We start from the raw sequence: 17,637 nt of genomic DNA on the forward strand, positions 1-17,637 counted from the left end.
TTTAAAGCCCAAGAAGATGGTTTGTTGGTGGAAATAAATGAAAAAAGAGAAAAGGATGTTAGAAAAGCCACAAAGATGTAAAAGTTAGCAACAAACACTTTACCTTACTGGAGCCTTGGAGAGGGGTAGAGGTCATCTGAGGAGGTTTGGAAAAGGACTGAGGTGAAGGGTTTGCTATGTGAAGGGTACTGGAAGTCAGGGGTAAAGTCGAGGGGGGGCAAGAATTTCTCTCAGATCCATCCTTGTTCTCGTTCTCTGACTCTCCTTCACTCCTCCAATCAGGGGAATCTGTTTTTACTACAGGGTAGGATCTCAGGTTACTAATAAAGTACTACACCAAAACATCAAAACTGTGCAATAAACAGTTCCTAGCCAACAAAATGCCTACCATGGTGACCAATATACAAATGTTTTAAGTCAATAAGGGTGACAAAAATAAAAAAGTCAAATGTTCAAATGTATCCCAGAATGATAAACACTCAGGTTTTCATGCGCTGAAATAACTGTTAAATGAACAAGAAATATAGAAACTTACCATTCTTCCTGCCCTTCTGGGAAGCATTTAAAAGTTTCTTCAGGTTTGGCTTTTGTTGTTTCTGTAAGTTAATTAAACATGAACATTTTAATAAAAACTGATAGCTCAGTGTGCAGTTACTAATTTTATTAAAATGTCAAAAGCATAACAATACAATACATATACTCAGTACATATACTGTGTTATACTGGTATTTCATATGGGAGAAAATCAATTTAGAGTCACAAAATAGGAATTACAGTATATATGAAAATATCCCATATTTACATGCTTAATGTTTCCTTACAAGCTTTCAAGGATCCACATTAATGGTTATAAAAAGTCTTCTACATTATTCAATTGTTTTAAATGTCCTCACTTAAACCTATTTAGATCTTCCTTTATCTGTTTTGAAAAATGTTTTCCATAAGATTTGCCACCTTTGGGCTGAAGTCCAGTTCCTCATCTTCATCCGTGGAGGGCCATGAGTCACCAGCTCCACCTTTATTTGATGCTCTGTAGAATAGAAAACAAAAAACATAAGCACACTGCATCTGTATACAATAGTTTTTTTTTAAATAACAGAACTATCTTCTTACCTACTGATGGATGCGGTTTGTGAAGTATCTTCCTCAACTGCAATGAACAAACAGAAAAAATGTAAATCACACACAAAGTACTGTTATTTAGAGGTATTCTATTTAAATCCAATTAAACTATTATAGCAATAAAACATATTTATGATGGCAAAAATCTGAGCATGGCACTTTAGAAATCAGCTGCAAATGGGCACTATACTGTATGAGTGACAAGTAAACAGGACTAGATCTATCAGCATCACCAAAGGCTAATACTACAAAAGCCATAAAAACAAATACTAACAGCATAAATGTGAATAATTATGCCTTTTTTTCTAGAAGGAGCCTTTGACTGCTCAAGATACCTTTCCCTTCACCTGCTCCTGACAGCTGCTCTGTAGACTGCTGCAGCTCTAGATCCATTCAGAAGGAAAGGCATGAAGGGCAGATGAAACAACGGGATCAAAAAGTACATTTAAACAAATACAAGGAAAACAAAGTAACAAATGAGCACGGCACTAATTTTTGATAAAAAAGCAAATAATGTCCGATTCAAATGGGATCATTATTAATGGTACTCATGGTGTAAAATGTTTAAGCTTAGGTAATTAAAATATGTAATTGGTATTAAAAGATATCCAAATTTATCAGCATACTTCACATTAAAATAATTTAAACCAAGGAGCAACAAAGAGTACCCTGAAAAATGCCCCATTTAACCACCCAAGACAAAAATATTACAGGCCATATTCATTAAACGTTTATGGTCATGCTAAATTAACATGTTTTTTCCTATTGGAAAAATCATCTTTCCTGATATGTATTTAAGAGTTAGTAAAAGACATTTGAATGTTAATTTATAATATTAGGAATTTTCTATTTCAGGAAACTGTGGTCAAATTAAAGCAACATGAGCAAAATTGTATGAATATAGCCCTCTGAAATGAATGAAACATTAGGAAATATTACAGTAAACAAAACTTTTAATATAATACTGAATATGAAAGTAATTTCATTGTCATGCAAACCTGTCAGAAAACAACAGAAACAATCTTTATGCTCCTGCAAAAGCTGTGCACATGAAGCCCAATATAATATCACACAGCAGTCCAATATTTCTATCGAACACCACCTTGTGACATTCTTGCATCATTTTGAGTCAAGTATTTTTAAGACTTCAAGAAAAAAAATGTCTTCTTCCTTCTGCAGTATGTCTGATCTAGACTTTAATAATTTTAAGTTTAATAGCCATTCATCAAAGTAGTCACATACACATACACTGGTGAAAGTGAGATAACAAGGAGAAATATTTCCATTGTGGGGTACACTTCTAAACTCTTCGCCAAATATTAATACAGAATTTAAATCTCTTTTAAACATTATGAGGACATCTTTTCCATATTGAATTTAACTCTCCATTTGAGAATTTCATGTGAAGAAACTCAAAAGAGGAATTTACTATAAACAGGAACCCAGTTAAGTATGGCATCTTTATAAATGCTGTATTCAAGAATACTATTTTTAGAAAAAAAATATTCTAAGTATTTATAGAAAAAAAGTAGAGAATTAAATGTTCTAGTGCCATACATCTGGTCCATTTACTCAAATACACAACTAAAAAAACAAATAGAGGATTAGGAATGGAATACTACTGACGGGTAATGAAGCTTTTCAACACATGAAAATAACCAACCTTTGTATTCCTATTCATATTGTAAATGTTTTTCATTTTTTTTATTATTGAAATTATTTTATTTTTTTTAGCATTGAAATACAGTATACTTAACTACAATCTGTATGGCTGGGTTGGATTAAGTGAGCTATTATAATATCTCACACAGTGAGCTATTTTGTTTTGAAAACTGCAAGCATATTTTATTACTGCACTTTTTTCCCAGCAGTTGCAGGAACACATGTAGTTTCTCAAAACAGGTAGAAGTTGGTAAAATACAGAACACACAAATTCCATATTTAAGCAAGGTAAAAATCGTGGATTTTAAGTTCTTTCCCCTTGCACTTAAAAGAGAGCAAGGTGGCCAATATGGCTTGAATTAATAGTGATTTCCAAAGGCATACTTTAGAAAACCCACCATCTTTGTCTGTAGCTGGCCCCCCCACTGTAAAAGCAGTCTCGAGTCCTTGGGTTGGGCTGTTGAACAAGGGCACCTTCTTCTCTTTGCCCTGTACATAGTGGGAAGGGGACTGCTGGGGTCTTTTCTTCGTTCCATGCTCTATTATTAGATGTGAACAACTGAAAAGCAAAAGGAACAGGATGTTTCTTAGAGACGGAAAGTTAAACGCTTGTATTTTTTTAAGCTAGCTAGTGCAGCATATAAAAGAAAGGGGCCTTCTGAACCTCTCAGAAGTGTGGCATCAACCTTCAACCTTTTGTAGTACAAACATTTAACACTGCTTACAATGATACATTTTATTTTTTACATTAATTTCAAAAGAATACTTTCAAACAATTAAAAGGTGGATGCAAAATACATGTTTTTCCCTTCCCTTGAAATAATTTATCTTTTGCTAACATTTTCCAATCAACAAAATGCTACCCATAATGTGCAGCATTTGTATTATTAATGTAATACTTACGCATGGTGTCCATTCATTACTGAGTGATCATCAGCTGTCCATCCTTTATCGTCCTTTATTGATATATCCGCATTGTACCGTAACAATAATCGAACCATACTAATTTGTCCATTACTTGCAGCAATCATCAAAGATGTCCTAAGGAAGAAAAAAGTTTGTTTACTGTCTTATGAGACTTATGTTTAATGTGTGTCTATGTTTCTTTCTATGTCTTTTGTGCTCAATTTTTCATTATTACTGCAGTGTCATTAATGATATCCTATGAGGCAAAATACAATTTTGGCAATAAAACTAAAATGATCAAAGAAGATAGACCTGTTTTAAAATAAAATTTGGTTTGATAAAAAAAGTCATTTACTGATTTGCAATTAAATACAGAATCAAATTGAAAGTTATATGGAAAATGCCGGTCTGGGCTCCAATCATTGGAGCACTGAAGGGGTAAACAGATTTCTGGTCTTCCTCGCACCCAACCTCTCAGGTATTTAATGGAACCCATTATTTGCTTGGAAGCAAGTATTACATACCGTTTTGAATTATCATTGGCATCTACATCTGCCCCTTCCTTTAAGAGAAATTCTACCATCTCGGGATGGTTTTCTGTAACAGCCAGAATCAGGGGGGTACATCCTTCCTAAAAAGAAAACATCTTTTTATCATGCAACGAAAGTGAATAGGGAATGCTTATTGAATATGTCTTTAATGTCTTTATATCAATCCATTTTCTTGCTGCTTTTCCTGGTGAACTCCTTGCTTCATGGTTATATTTTTTTGTTAATTTGATTTAACATAACACATTCTCATACACACCAATGGGACAAAAGCCCAACCTTGTTTTCAGCATTGATGTTTGCTTTATGCTCCAGTAACTGGGCAGCCATGGAAATGGAAGGGATGAGGGCAGAAAGGTGCAATGCAGTGTTTCCATTGATATCCACAAGGTTTGGGTCAGCATCGTTTTCCAAGAGGCTAACTGCACACTGCTCCTGTTGGCATTGCACAGCCTGCAAAATCAAACGGAAACAGACAAAACAATACAAAAGGTCAACACGTGTAAGGTAGAAATCTTCATAAACAATATGTTCAAATATATCCGAGCAACATATCCATCCATTTATTTTCTAGCCACTTCCAATTCAGGGTCATGGGGAAGCTTATCCCAGCAAGCACCAGGTGCAAGGTGGAGTACACCCTGGATAGGACGCAAGTCCATCACAGGGCACACACATGCATGTGCACGCTCACACCACAGCCAGTTTTTCCAAAAGCCAATTAACCTACCTGTGTATTTGGACTGTGAGGAAACCAGACCACCTGGAGGAAACCTACAGCATGTGAACATGGGGAGAACATACTAACGCCTCACAGACAGCACCCCAGGTTTGGAAATAAACCCAGGACCTCAGCACTGCAAGGCAACAATGCTGCACCACTGTGCCGTTCCTGAGCAGAATATATGTAATAAAATGTTACTTTCCTATAGTCAACTACGTCATGTAAGAAGTATATAATTTCAACAGCAAGGAAACCGACTTTTACAGTACATACATGAAAATATTTAGTGACTTGAGTATATGTAAATTATGGTATGACTCATTTTATGTTAAAATTGAAATGTAGTGTACGAAAGAATTAGGATCTTCGGACATTCTGTCTGCATATGACTGCCCAGTAACATTAGAATGGATAATAGCACTTTAATTTACATAGTCCCCAAATGTATCATTTTATTTTTAGATACCATAACCCTGAACAATGATATTTATTATAATTTTATATATAGTAAGTTTACTGTTCTTTTTCTAACACTATTCTAAGGTGAAAAGGGAAATCAAGCAAAGCCAAAGGTTTCTTTTTTTATTCTTTACTAATACAGTTTGGAAATGCTTCTGAAATCACAGCATATGGTGATACAGTGTTATTAATGTGGCATATCACCAAGGAACTCTTGAACTGGGACATTTTTCATGATGTTACTCTGTCAGCTTTTACTGTACTTTTGATCAAATTCAGCTAAGAAACAAATTGAGTGGATAATATGGTCACCATCCACCAAGTTTAATTTCCAGAACTAGTTTTATACAACGTACCTTCATGAGAGGGGATCGGTTCTGATTGTCACAGAGATTTAATTTTGCTTTGCCTTCTGCCAGGAAACGAACAATATCGGCATGTCCATATGCGCAGGCAAGATGTAAGGGTGTTCTGAAAAAGAAGAGAGAAAACAAGGTTAAGAAAATATAACTGCATGTTTATCCTATTTCTGTTTTAGAGTAAGATGTCAGTAACATTTAAAATTACTGTAAATTGTGTACATACTATATACTAAATGTGCAAAACCTTTAAGCCTCTATATGAACCTATTATACAGAATATAGTTCTGTTGTTGTTCCTGTGTTGCATGGACATTTTATGTTTAGTTCAAGTGGTGAAGTACTTTCTTTTGGTGAGAAACTGCTCCTCATCCATTTGTGTAGTTGGGCCACCAGCAAATAATGGCTGCTGCATGCCACTCAGGTGAGTCCTGTCTTATATGTAAAATATATCCTTTTAGGAATGAAAGAAACTACACACATGAAGAACTGTATCTGTTTTTTACAGATGTAAATAAGTGTCAGTGTATTAATATGTATTGTAACTGTTGTAGCATCAAACTAAGAACATAAGGCAAAGCATCCTTTCTTAAATAATCCATCGCTGTAGATGACATAACCCACAAACTAGGTGCAGCAGAACAGTTCAACAGTGATGAAACTAACTATACCAGACCAAATCCTGCAATAACTTTGGAAAGGCGAGTACGGTAAATAACCATTATAAACACAGCTCAGATCCTGAACTCCTGCGGGGTATGTACCCTGTGTGACCAGGAAGGAACAGCAGCGGGAGTTCTTTTAAATGACGACTTTAAAACGGAATCTCAGATTCAAAAAGGCAACTACTCTTTTTCCTTTGTGAACAAGCATCCAAATAATATCGTTTGATGCTGTTCATCAGTCTGATTTAGTGTTTTTAATTACCTACATTCATTTTGCTGTTAAACCAAGAAAGCCACTTTAATAACTTCAGAAATATAGAATCTCAAAATTCTCATTTAGCAGATTGGGTCTATTAACTCCAAAGTCTATTAAAGTGAAATCATTTAAACTGAGGATTGACTGTAATGTGGTCATTTGCAGCTACTATACATATAAAAATGATTTATAAATCACCTCTGTAAACCAATGAATGCTGTACATAGTGATAAAAAAGAAAAAAAATATACAATAAAAAGCTAAAAATAAAATACAGTCACCAAAAGTCTGAGATTCAGTCCTAGGTCCAGTGAGCAAAGGACCAGTCTCAACTGAACAGAGCCAATGGGAGGCAGTGTAAACATGCAGGAGTTCAGAGAATGATGCAACAGATTACTTAGAGCCTTAAAAGTCAGTAACAAGATGTTTTATTGAATATATGACTTAATAGGCAACCAATGTAGAGATCTGAATGTAGGAAAGATATGTTGCCAGGGTCTGGTGTGAGTCAGAAGTGTAGCTGTGGAGTTCTGGATACATTGTAACATACAAAGAAAAGTGTTAGGGAGCACACAGGGCAAAGAGTTGCAGAAATCAAACCCTGATGTCATAAATGCATTAATCAAGCACTTAGCATGCAACATTCATAAAAATTGCCTAATGTGGGCTATATTTTTAGGTGAAAAAAGAGATCTTCATACATTTTGTGAAGTGTGGCTCAAAAAATAGAAGGTGTGACTCCTAGATTCCTGACTATGGCTGGTGTCGGAATGAGGAAGCCATCCACCTTTATTGTGAAGCTTTCCAGTTTTTTGCTACCCACTAGTAAAATGTATATTTTGTAACTATTTAGCTTTAAAGAATTTGATGTCAACTAGAGCTTGATGTCACACAGACAAGATTAATATGACAAAGGCTGGAGATCAGAGGGGGGAGATGTTTTAATGTAAATCTGAGTATCATCTGCATAACAAAAAACAGAAGACCATGTTTGCATATAATCTGATCAAGAGAACTCATATAAATTATAAAAAGCAATGGGCCCAAGAGTGAACCCTGTGGCACACCATGATTGACTGGGGCCATAGAAGATTTATGAGGACCAAGAAAACAAAATGCTGCCTGCCAGTCAGATATGAGTGGAACCAGTTAAAAACAGTACCGTTGGATAGACATCATATCAATAAAGAATAAATGCACACCTTGATATTAATGGCAGCAAAAACAGTTAAGAACCCAAGTTAGATATTTTAAAACAGACATGGGAATATGAGGTGCATTAAAATGTCAACAATTTTAGTAAAAATTAAATAGTTATAATGCAGAAAATATAAATTCACCAGGCCTTCAAAATAACTGCTGTTAGAAAAGACTATAGTTTTATACCTGAATTTATCAACATTAATCAACACACTTGACTGAGAAAATTATCATATGTGACAAACTGAAGCATTCTAATTATTAGAGCATATGGTATAGTAATCAGCTGAATACATTCTCTCAGCTATTTAGTTTTTTTTTAATGTAGTCTTCTTTCCCTCCCTTATTCCCACTGCATTGTTCAGAACTTCAGCAACAATGAAGACTGTGTGCTAAAATGTTAACAGTGAGGTTGCAATCAAAATCAGCCATGAACTGAAAACATAAGACATGAGATACAACATGGACTCTAGCCATTTTTTTCTATTACAGAAAAGTTAATAACTGTGTAATGACTAAACAAAGGAAAGTCTTCAAAAGGAAATAATATTGGTGCAACCCTGTCCTAACTCTTTGCTGTAGCAGGTAATAGCTGCTAGCATAGGATGCTTTCCAAGCTGGAGAAGTTAACACAAATCATGGAAAGCAGGGTACAAAAGCTGGCTAGCATAGCTCAGAAACACTGCATTGCCTAAGAGAACTACACTTCCCAGAACCCCACTCAGCAACTTCCTGGGGTGTGTCTACATTGCAAGTCACTAAGATGCCTGCAAGTTGTGACATTCTGTAGGTCCCACCAGGCCATGGTAGTTTCACCGGTGGTGGTCTGTGTAACTGGCGGACGCTGACAATCAACTCTAGTGGGATCCCTTATGTACAGGTTTATTTTTTTTAAAATGCGAAAATAAAATGGAAGGGTTTCCAGATATTTTGTCAGGATGGCACAGGATACAAGTAATAATAATAATAATAATAATAATAATAATAATAATAATAATAGCTTACACTTATATAGCGCTTTTCTGGACACTCCACTCAAAGCGCTTTACAGGTAATGGGGACTCCCCTCCACCACCACCAATGTGCAGCATCCACCTGGATGATGCGACGGCAGCCATAGTGCGCCAGAACGCTCACCACACATCAGCTATCAGTGGGGAGGAGAGCAGAGTAATGAAGCCAATTCATAGATGGGGATTATTAGGAGGCCATGATTGGTAAGGGCCAATGGGAAATTTGGCCAGGACGCCGGGGTTACACCCCTACTCTTTTCGAGAAGCACCCTGGGATTTTTAATGACCACAGAGAGTCAGGACCTCGGTTTTACGTCTCATCCGGAGGACAGCGCCTGTTTACAGTATAGTGTCCCCGTCACTATACTGGGGCATTAGGACCCACATGGACCACAGGGTGAGCACTCCCTGCTGGCCTCACTAACACCTCTTCCAGCAGCAACCTTAGTTTTTCCCAGGACTATAGGACTAAGTACTATAGTACAGCTGATAACAGGAAACTAACTACCAGTCCACACAAGGATGCTACTCCCATCTCCTGTCCAACAACTGTGACACCTAGTTACATAGGGTAATCCAACTCTGGACATTGTCCAGTGGGTTTTATAGGAATCTTTAAAACTCTAGCTTCTTTAAGAATAAAGTAAGTCTGCAACTTGGCTAATTAGGTAAATTCAATGAGGCAATTAAGGCCTAAAATAGAAAGCAAATGACCAAAAACCTTCTGGTTCTCTAGGACTGGATCTGTACACCAGCTACAGAGCAATTTCTAAAGATGTACAAAGTGGAACCTATCGCATACTCAAAACTGCATGGGATCTGCGTAAATTTTTTCATTTATTAGAAAAATATTTAAGTACCAATTGGCCCATTAACGTTGATATTAATTCATATGAATGTTCTAAAACCTTCTTCACATGTATCTTTGAAGAACATTAGTTTTCCATTAGAATAAATTTATCTACAAATGTTCCAGAGGATGCTGATGCAAATTGCAAGTAAAATAAGTGGAGGATGACATTTGATGTTTAGTGGTAATCCTTTTAAAGATCGTATCGGATCACTTATTACGTTTAGAAATATTTGCTGTAGCTTAGTTGCTATGGCAAGTACACTATACTGTATAATTAATGCTCAGCCTAAAACTAGAAATAGGACTAGTTCTGGCATATTTGCAATACAAAAGTGACCCAAGTTATTAAATGTTATTAAAAGCATATTTTAAATAACAAAATGTCTTTATGTAGCATTACAATTGAAAAAGTTAATCAATTCATTTTTTTAAATAATAAACAAAATGTGATATTACAAAGATTAAATGTGAAATATTTGCCACTCCAATTAAATGTAATTTTGAAATAGCAAGCAGGCCTTTGCCCTGTAATCCACACTGCAACAGAAATAATAAACTGCCATTTTACAGTGCTATCAGAAACTCTGCAGCTTACCTCCACCAATTAAAAACAGACCAAAAGACAGACAACAGTGAATAGCATTTACAAGTGTATAACAATTACACCAGAAAGAACATAAACTAAAAGCTGCACAGGAACAAGAGGACTTAAGACCTTGGGCTCACCTAGCTTGTTGGGATGATTGCAACCATTGTAAATCATGTGCAGGTTAGTGTACATCACATTTTATAGATATTTCTGAAGACAGGAATGAAATTTGACATATTCCCCTAAATGTGATAGAAAACTGGATTTATAAATCAACAGAAATACAGGATAACAGGTCTTGACACGGGACAACACAATACCTAACATGTATTGAATTTGTTAGCAATGTTTCATTACACGATATAAACAAACTGTTTCAGAGTGCTGTTTTCTAAGGAAAGCTGTCTAGAGAGAAAAGGAAACTTACCTGTTTTCTTTATCCAGCTGATTAAAATCATGTTTCTTTACAAGTTGTTTGAGCTTGGTCAGATCCCCAGTAGAAGCAGCTTTGTGTAGCTTTCCTAGATCTTTTTCCTTTAGCTCATATCCAGCAGACAGCACACTCCCCGTGTCCGACGAATTGGGAGAAAACCCCTTTTTCTTCTTCGCAAAGCTAAATATCTTCTTCATCGTGAACTGTTTCGAGTCGGACAAGTGATGCACGACTTCATCGCCCTGCAGTGTTCAGGCGTTGTTCACTCAGGTGCCAACGAAGATTCACCTTGGGCGTCTTTTCCATTCCAAAAATAAACCAGTAAATCGGATAAGGATAATGATGACAAACTCATGAGTCTAGCAGAATGAGAAATAACACGGCGATTAATTCATTCTATTTTATTTTAATAAAATACATAAATATGCCCTGAGCAATTAGGATGTCTGATTATAATAGCATGTTTGCGATCATTGTGTCCTGTATCTCTAAGACCACATACTGTGCATAAATACAATTTCAGGGCATAACATGCAAGGAGAATAATTTTCCTTACCTTATCAAATCGGGGTTTCGGTGAAAAATGGTCGACAGTGTCAAAAAGACAGCAATCGCCTCATTTGGAGTTTAGTCGTTATCAGTAGTTAATTTACACCATACTTCCATAGCTGCACAATTCGTGTACCACCAACAGCAGCAGCAGGGGCAGGAGCTCAATTTACAGAGTCTGTAACCAAGGCAACCAAGCCGTGCATCTAAAAACAGAACAGGATGGGGGGTTTAACAGCCTGGCATTACAAAAACAACGAAACGGGTTTTCTTGGTTCGTACAACCGAGCGCCACAATATCATCCGAACATATCATTGATCAAACTAGACTGGGAATCGGCTACGACAGGACTTGTCTCCCCTGGCAGTGTTGGTGCTCCGAGTCTGAATAATTCATCGTCATCTACAACCGCGACATTTGAATTTGTATCCAAGGTGTCAGGTGAGCTTCAGCGTATAAAGAAGTCACGACGTTATACGAGTGTAACCTGACTTTGTGAAAAAACAGCAAATAATACTCGTCTGTACGAGATAACTGTATGATCACAATTCAACTACGCCGTAAGCTTCTTCTTTCGGATTCACAGACAACGAATTGCAAAAACTTGTCTGAAGTCTCCATTTTGAGCGGAATATGCCAAGGTATGACATCAAATACAAACACTGAAAATCAGTACTTTCCAATCGGGTCATTCTATCATTGCAAAGATCTTGAGTTTCCCATTTTCAAAATTTCAACCATAGTCTTTTCAAAAATGAATAAAAATAAAGTTGTTGCGTAACTATTTAACCACACAGCAAACTTAAAAACAATATGGAGAATTAAAAATATGATCTTTTTATTAGAAAATCTAGCTTTATATACCTTGCCGTTAACTCTGATCATTCGTGGGAATATACAAAATTGCATTCTCATATAGTCAAAAATACGTGCTCTTCATACGTCTTTTGAAAATAAAAGCAATACATAACAAACCTAATCGATACATTTCTTTCCCAAATCCATTACTTCACTTTTCTCCTAGTGACCAACTGGCATTGCACGTTGCGTGGGGACACAGTAACTTAACTGTGTGACCGGCGGTGATCGCATCCAATCCAGTGCGTGAGCTCGGTGAGCATTCGCCCGCCATCCAATAGTTCACAGGCTAGAGTACCGTGGCATAGAGAAGACCCGCCCCGTACATCCAAGTGTGGTTGAAACAGCATCCCTACTAAGGGTTCAGTCTTCTCTGAGCAACTGGTAGTTTGCAATGCTTGGGCTTAGGAGTCAGAGCAGATCCTATTACACTTTCATTAATAATAAAAACAACAAGAGGGAGAAATCTAAAAAATAACTGCATTCTGTCACCCCCCCCACCAAAGTGTGAGCCTTTTTTAAATGCTCAATCGGTCTTTTAGCTCGTAGAATACATATTTCAAAACCCTTTGTTTTTAGAGAATGTCAGTGAGCACTGCCAGATCTCCAAGTTCAGCTACGTTACAAATTCAGTTTACAAACGGTTTCATTTTATTACATTTTCAATATAATGCAAAATCTTGAAAATGTATAAAACAATACTGTGTAGTAATTGTGAAACTGTCCTATATGCTCCCATCTGAGCTGTTTGAACTCAGACCCTTTTATTCCCACCACTGCACAGTATGTGTGTGTATGGGGGGTGTTATGAGTGACAAAGCAAACCCAGTATTTGCATTGCATTGCATTTGGCAATAAATCCAAAGTTTCTTTCCGTAATTCCTTAGTTCACATAGACTGTAAATTCGCTTACGTCAGCGCTCTAACAATGGGCAATGCTGACAAAACTCACCTACAGGATGATTTTAGTCATTTAAAATGGTTCTAACACTCTGTAAAATAAGCCTAGGTCTATATTTAATACATGAATTAGAGGTCCTTCTTAACACTTTTTTCTGTTAGCAGAGCTCCCTCCAAACCCGGAAAAAGGACAATGGTAACATCTCCATGACTGGATTTTTATCTAGTGTTCCAGGTATCTATGGTCGTTAGCGGCGCTGAGTGTGATGACGTAATTATCCCGTGACTTGTCAGGAAAAAGGAAGTACGGCGGGGGTCAGCTGATCAGGCGTCGTTAACTTGAGATTTTTCAGGTGTTCCGTTTATCCTGAAGAGAGTATAACCGAAGAAAGTATTGTCAGACTCTTCTGTGAAATCGTCAGGCATTTTTTTGTCCAGCATGGCAGGACGAGGCAAGCTGATCGCGGTGATCGGTGATGAAGACACCTGCACCGGATTCCTGCTCGGAGGCGTTGGAGAGCTGAATAAGAACCGTAAACCAAATTTTCTGGTGGTCGAAAAGGACACAAGCATCACCGAGATCGAAGAGACCTTTAAGTAAGTTTGATCTGGCCTGATTTTACAATGCCGACGAGACATATATATTTAGAGAATATATAATTCGAATTATTGTGTTGCAATAAATGTGGTTAATAATTTAAAACACTAGCCATGACTGTAAGATCAGCATGGGGGAAATTATTATTGTTCTTGGTTTTGATGATAGCCTTCTTTCTTCCATATCGCTAAAGACATGCTCGAAAATCCATTTGCACAAGGTCAAATTTAAAATAGAAATTACATTTCTGTTAATTAGTAGAAGACTTAAAAGTAAGTCTGCAAGAAAAGTGTACATCTGCAGAGCAATAACGGTATCTTTAATGTTATGTCCCAAGTTAAATACCTGAGTCCTGCAAGTGTCGTGCATTAGGGTCTAAATACATTTTAAGTTGAGCTTAAACTTTTGTAGAGCGTTATGTTTGCAGTATAAAAATGCAAGTGAACCGTTTTTATTCTAATACATCTGGAATAATGACACATTCTCAGTTCCTCCTTTTTTCCTTATTTAAAAAACGCAGCGGGCACGCAAGCCTTCATGTGCTTCTGTGTCAGATTGCCACTGCTGTGGGGGAGGTAGTAGGCTGGAGGTTGATGGCATGTTGTTTCTGTGATAATTCTTATGCAATTTGCATGTGTTCCTCATGATTAATCATTGCAGTCATATATTCTGCATACAGAGTGAGGCACAGAATGTGCTTGTGTTTTTCAAGATTGTATCCCCCTGAGTAACCCCTCTTTTTTCCATCTTTTTCTAGGAGTTTCTTGGCTCGAGATGACATTGGGATCATTCTGATCAACCAGTTCATTGCAGAAATGATCCGGCATGCTATTGATGCCCACATGCAGTCCATCCCAGCTGTGCTTGAGATCCCATCTAAGGAACATCCCTATGATGCTTCCAAGGACTCCATTTTGCGCAGGGCCAAAGGCATGTTCAGCGCAGAGGACTTCCGGTAAACCTCCCTGAAGAGGCAGAGGACGTCCTGAAGCAGAATACAGCTTGGAAGAAGAAAGTTCACAAAACCTTCTCTGCCATTCTTATTTTATTTGTGTGTCATTCTCAGAATTCCATTCCATGCAGGAGAATAGTGGGAAAAGGGGAAGAGGGATGAGACATTTCCATACAAATCTGTTATATCTTAATTTGAAAGATGAAAATATTTGGGCCTGTATAAAACAGTCCTTGGTCGTGCAAGCTTTATTTATTTTGGCTATTTCTTTCTGTCATATGATGTGTGTAATTGTAGGAGATAGCTGGTACATTTCGTCTGGTAAAAGTCAAGTTTTGTTTTAGTCGATTGTATCTTTTTAAAATTGTGAATTTGAATTTAAGTGTCAACATCGGTGGGGGGGGGAGAAAACTCCTGTTTTCAGTGGTATGTGAGGTTACAGTTGTGTTGGTTTGTGACTGATGCAGTACATGATTCATTCGGGTAAGAAGATCTGCTGCACATTCATCCTCTCCCACTGTATCCTGAGTCACTCCTCCCAACGCCCGGTCTGCAGTGTTTGTAGTTAGGTCTTCCTCTGTGTTCCCAGCTTGTCAGAGACATCAGCTAGGTGACTACAAACAAGTTTGCTTGTTTTAACCACAAACGGAATTCAGCAGTGTTACTGGTGTGTACCAGATGGTAAAGGACTCTGAACCGGTTCATTCCCGACAGAAGTGGATTGTGTGCTACAATATACAAAGAGGCACTGCTTTGAATACTGCCACTGGGTGTGTGTGGCGGGGGAGGGGAACTTGTTTATGGTGAAAGTTATGAATTTGGACTTTTCTGCCATTGTTGAATCTGCTTCTTTTGGGCATTACAAAAGGGTCTGCATATAACCAATATTATAGAAGAACTATAGTAATAATTTATTCATTTAAACGGATGTTAAGACTGCATTTTGTCCTTACTGGATATGTAATGTTCGTGAACTTGTTACCACAATGTATAGAAATGTAACATCTCATTATAAATGTTTAAAAAGCTGGTTGTGTGAATTTTATTCTGTGTAGATTTTTAAATTGTTAAAGTATATTACAAGTATGAAAGTGTATTTATACTGACAATATTATGCATTTGAGTTATATTACAAATATAATTACAGTAGGATTATTTTGTTTTCTTAGCACTTCAGTGTTGTTAATGAACAACATGTTATTTACAATTAATCCTTCTAAAGTTAAAACAATTTCAAGATCAATGCAGGCATAGTTTTTACATTGCTACATCAATATTTAGAATGACATTAAAATATAACTATATTTTACAAATTTCACAAAACTTTCAAAATATCTAGAGATATTCCTATTAAACTGATACATACAGTACACTATAAAAAAAATAAGGTCAGACCCCCATTAATAGAAGTGAATTAATGACAATTGCATCATTTTGAATATGGACATATTAGACATTTTTAAGATTATTTTAGTTCAAATACACTTTTTATACACTTTTGAGTATATGCTGTTGGGAATTAATACAAGGCAGAGTTTAATTGTATTTACATTCTTTCATAATGATTTCTCTACATATGTTTTCTTGAAACCTAGTAAATGATTGATTTGGAAAGTTAATAATTTGTCTGTTTTTGCTGGATTAGGCATACCTCACATTCACACATTGGTATAAACATTAGGGTTTTAAGGATGTTCATTTTTTCCACCTCATTGGCTTTTGTGGGTTTGTGTGATTCCAAATATACCAATAAAAGAATACTTATTTACTAAATAGGATGGATTAAATTGAATTACTTAAATTCAGCTAATAGAAATCCAAGGTACTAGTTCAGAATAATGATTTCCACTGCAGAAGCACAGAAAGAGTCAAGATGAGGAGGTTGGGAGTCTTAGTTTATGATCTTGATCAAGAAGTAAAGTGGTAGTCTCAGTCATTCATGAATGTTAAAGGGAATTTAGGGAAGATGCTATTGTAAAAAGACTAATGGTGCAATGTCAGTTCTTCAGTTATAGATATTTTGTTGTTCATTTTGTATCAAAATATATGATCCCATAGCTGCAACATTTTCCATACTTATCAATCTTCTCACACTAACTAATCAACACAGCCTTCCTGTCCACAGTTACTGTATCTTAACTGCCCACAGCATGACAGGTACCCTTTGTTGCCACAGATACTGCTCAATTACCTGCACGTATATATCCTTTATCATGAATATGCCATTTAAAAAACAATCAGAGGACATTAATGCAGCAGTATCTAGCAATCTTTTTTTTTTTACTGTAGATACACATCAGCAGGACAGGAAAAAAACTGGTTAACCATTTCAGGGAACACATCAGCGCTGTGATCAAGCTCTTTTTTTTGTATCTCACTGGTCTTTCTGGGTACATCCTTCTACAGGAAATCCTGAACATGTTCACTAGATATCAGAAGCCAAGATTATGCTTAAGTTTCAATCATCCTGCCCCCCTTCTCTCTGTGATAAGACTAATTTTAGAACTTGTCCATTTATTTACAAATTTATTTAGCTTTTTACACCTCTGCCCCAAACCTCCCTTCATTTGGACTCTTTCACACCTGCTCAACCCTTTGTTCTCTTCCTCACACCTGAATAAGCCCAAACAGCCAAAACATTGTCTTACCTTTCTACTGTTCAGTGTGGAATTAACCTTTACTTGTCCTTACCTCATGCACTATGAAGTTTACAAATCACAGTTATGTCAATAGCTTGCACAGGATGAGGAAATCTTTGCTGTGAAGGAAAGCATCAACAAAAGGTTTGTTTAAAAGTCCAAATTTTGTGATTAGATTATGGAAGTGAAAGGTGCCATAAAATAAAAGTATTTTTCTTGCATCTTTGGGTTGCTTTCCTTAGGGTAAAAATCCACAAAAATATTAAGTATGTAATTCCATTTTAAATATTCTGTTCTTTTCTGTTTACTCAAAATCTCTCTCTGGCTGCCCATCTGTCTGATTTTATAAGT

General features: G+C 36.6%; 2 protein-coding genes across 3 annotated transcripts in view; one reads left to right on the forward strand and one right to left on the reverse strand.

The window, feature by feature from the left end:
* LOC148829783 (alanine and arginine rich domain containing protein) overlaps positions 1–12,389 on the reverse strand; it is a 47,119-nt gene extending 34,730 nt beyond the window's left edge. Inside the window, exons 1-12 of one of the 2 annotated variants that reach the window (XM_088922889.1) lie at positions 12,204–12,389; positions 11,346–11,544; positions 10,784–11,086; positions 5,778–5,892; positions 4,518–4,691; positions 4,215–4,321; positions 3,688–3,825; positions 3,183–3,343; positions 1,114–1,150; positions 955–1,030; positions 536–596; positions 104–297 (exon numbers count right to left, since the gene is read on the reverse strand). In XM_088922889.1, coding sequence (XP_088779015.1) covers positions 104–297; positions 536–596; positions 955–1,030; positions 1,114–1,150; positions 3,183–3,343; positions 3,688–3,825; positions 4,215–4,321; positions 4,518–4,691; positions 5,778–5,892; positions 10,784–10,986 — 1,266 coding nt within the window. In that variant the 5' untranslated portion in view covers positions 10,987–11,086; positions 11,346–11,544; positions 12,204–12,389. Of the gene's footprint in view, positions 1–103; positions 298–535; positions 597–954; positions 1,031–1,113; positions 1,151–1,457; positions 1,506–3,182; positions 3,344–3,687; positions 3,826–4,214; positions 4,322–4,517; positions 4,692–5,777; positions 5,893–10,783; positions 11,149–11,345; positions 11,545–12,203 lie in introns of both variants that reach the window. The other variant, XM_088922890.1, reaches the window with a different exon arrangement.
* Positions 12,364–15,676, forward strand: atp6v1f (ATPase H+ transporting V1 subunit F). Its single transcript, XM_088922891.1, has 2 exons — positions 12,364–13,694; positions 14,453–15,676. Exons 1-2 carry the CDS (start codon positions 13,537–13,539, stop codon positions 14,652–14,654), a joined length of 360 nt encoding a protein of 119 aa, XP_088779017.1. The 5' UTR covers positions 12,364–13,536; the 3' UTR covers positions 14,655–15,676.
* Positions 15,677–17,637: the final 1,961 nt, after the last annotated feature.

The sequence above is a fragment of the Atractosteus spatula genome, chromosome 8 (assembly GCF_055471065.1).
Source record: "Atractosteus spatula isolate fAtrSpa1 chromosome 8, fAtrSpa1.hap1, whole genome shotgun sequence".
Lineage (NCBI taxonomy): Eukaryota > Metazoa > Chordata > Actinopteri > Semionotiformes > Lepisosteidae > Atractosteus > Atractosteus spatula.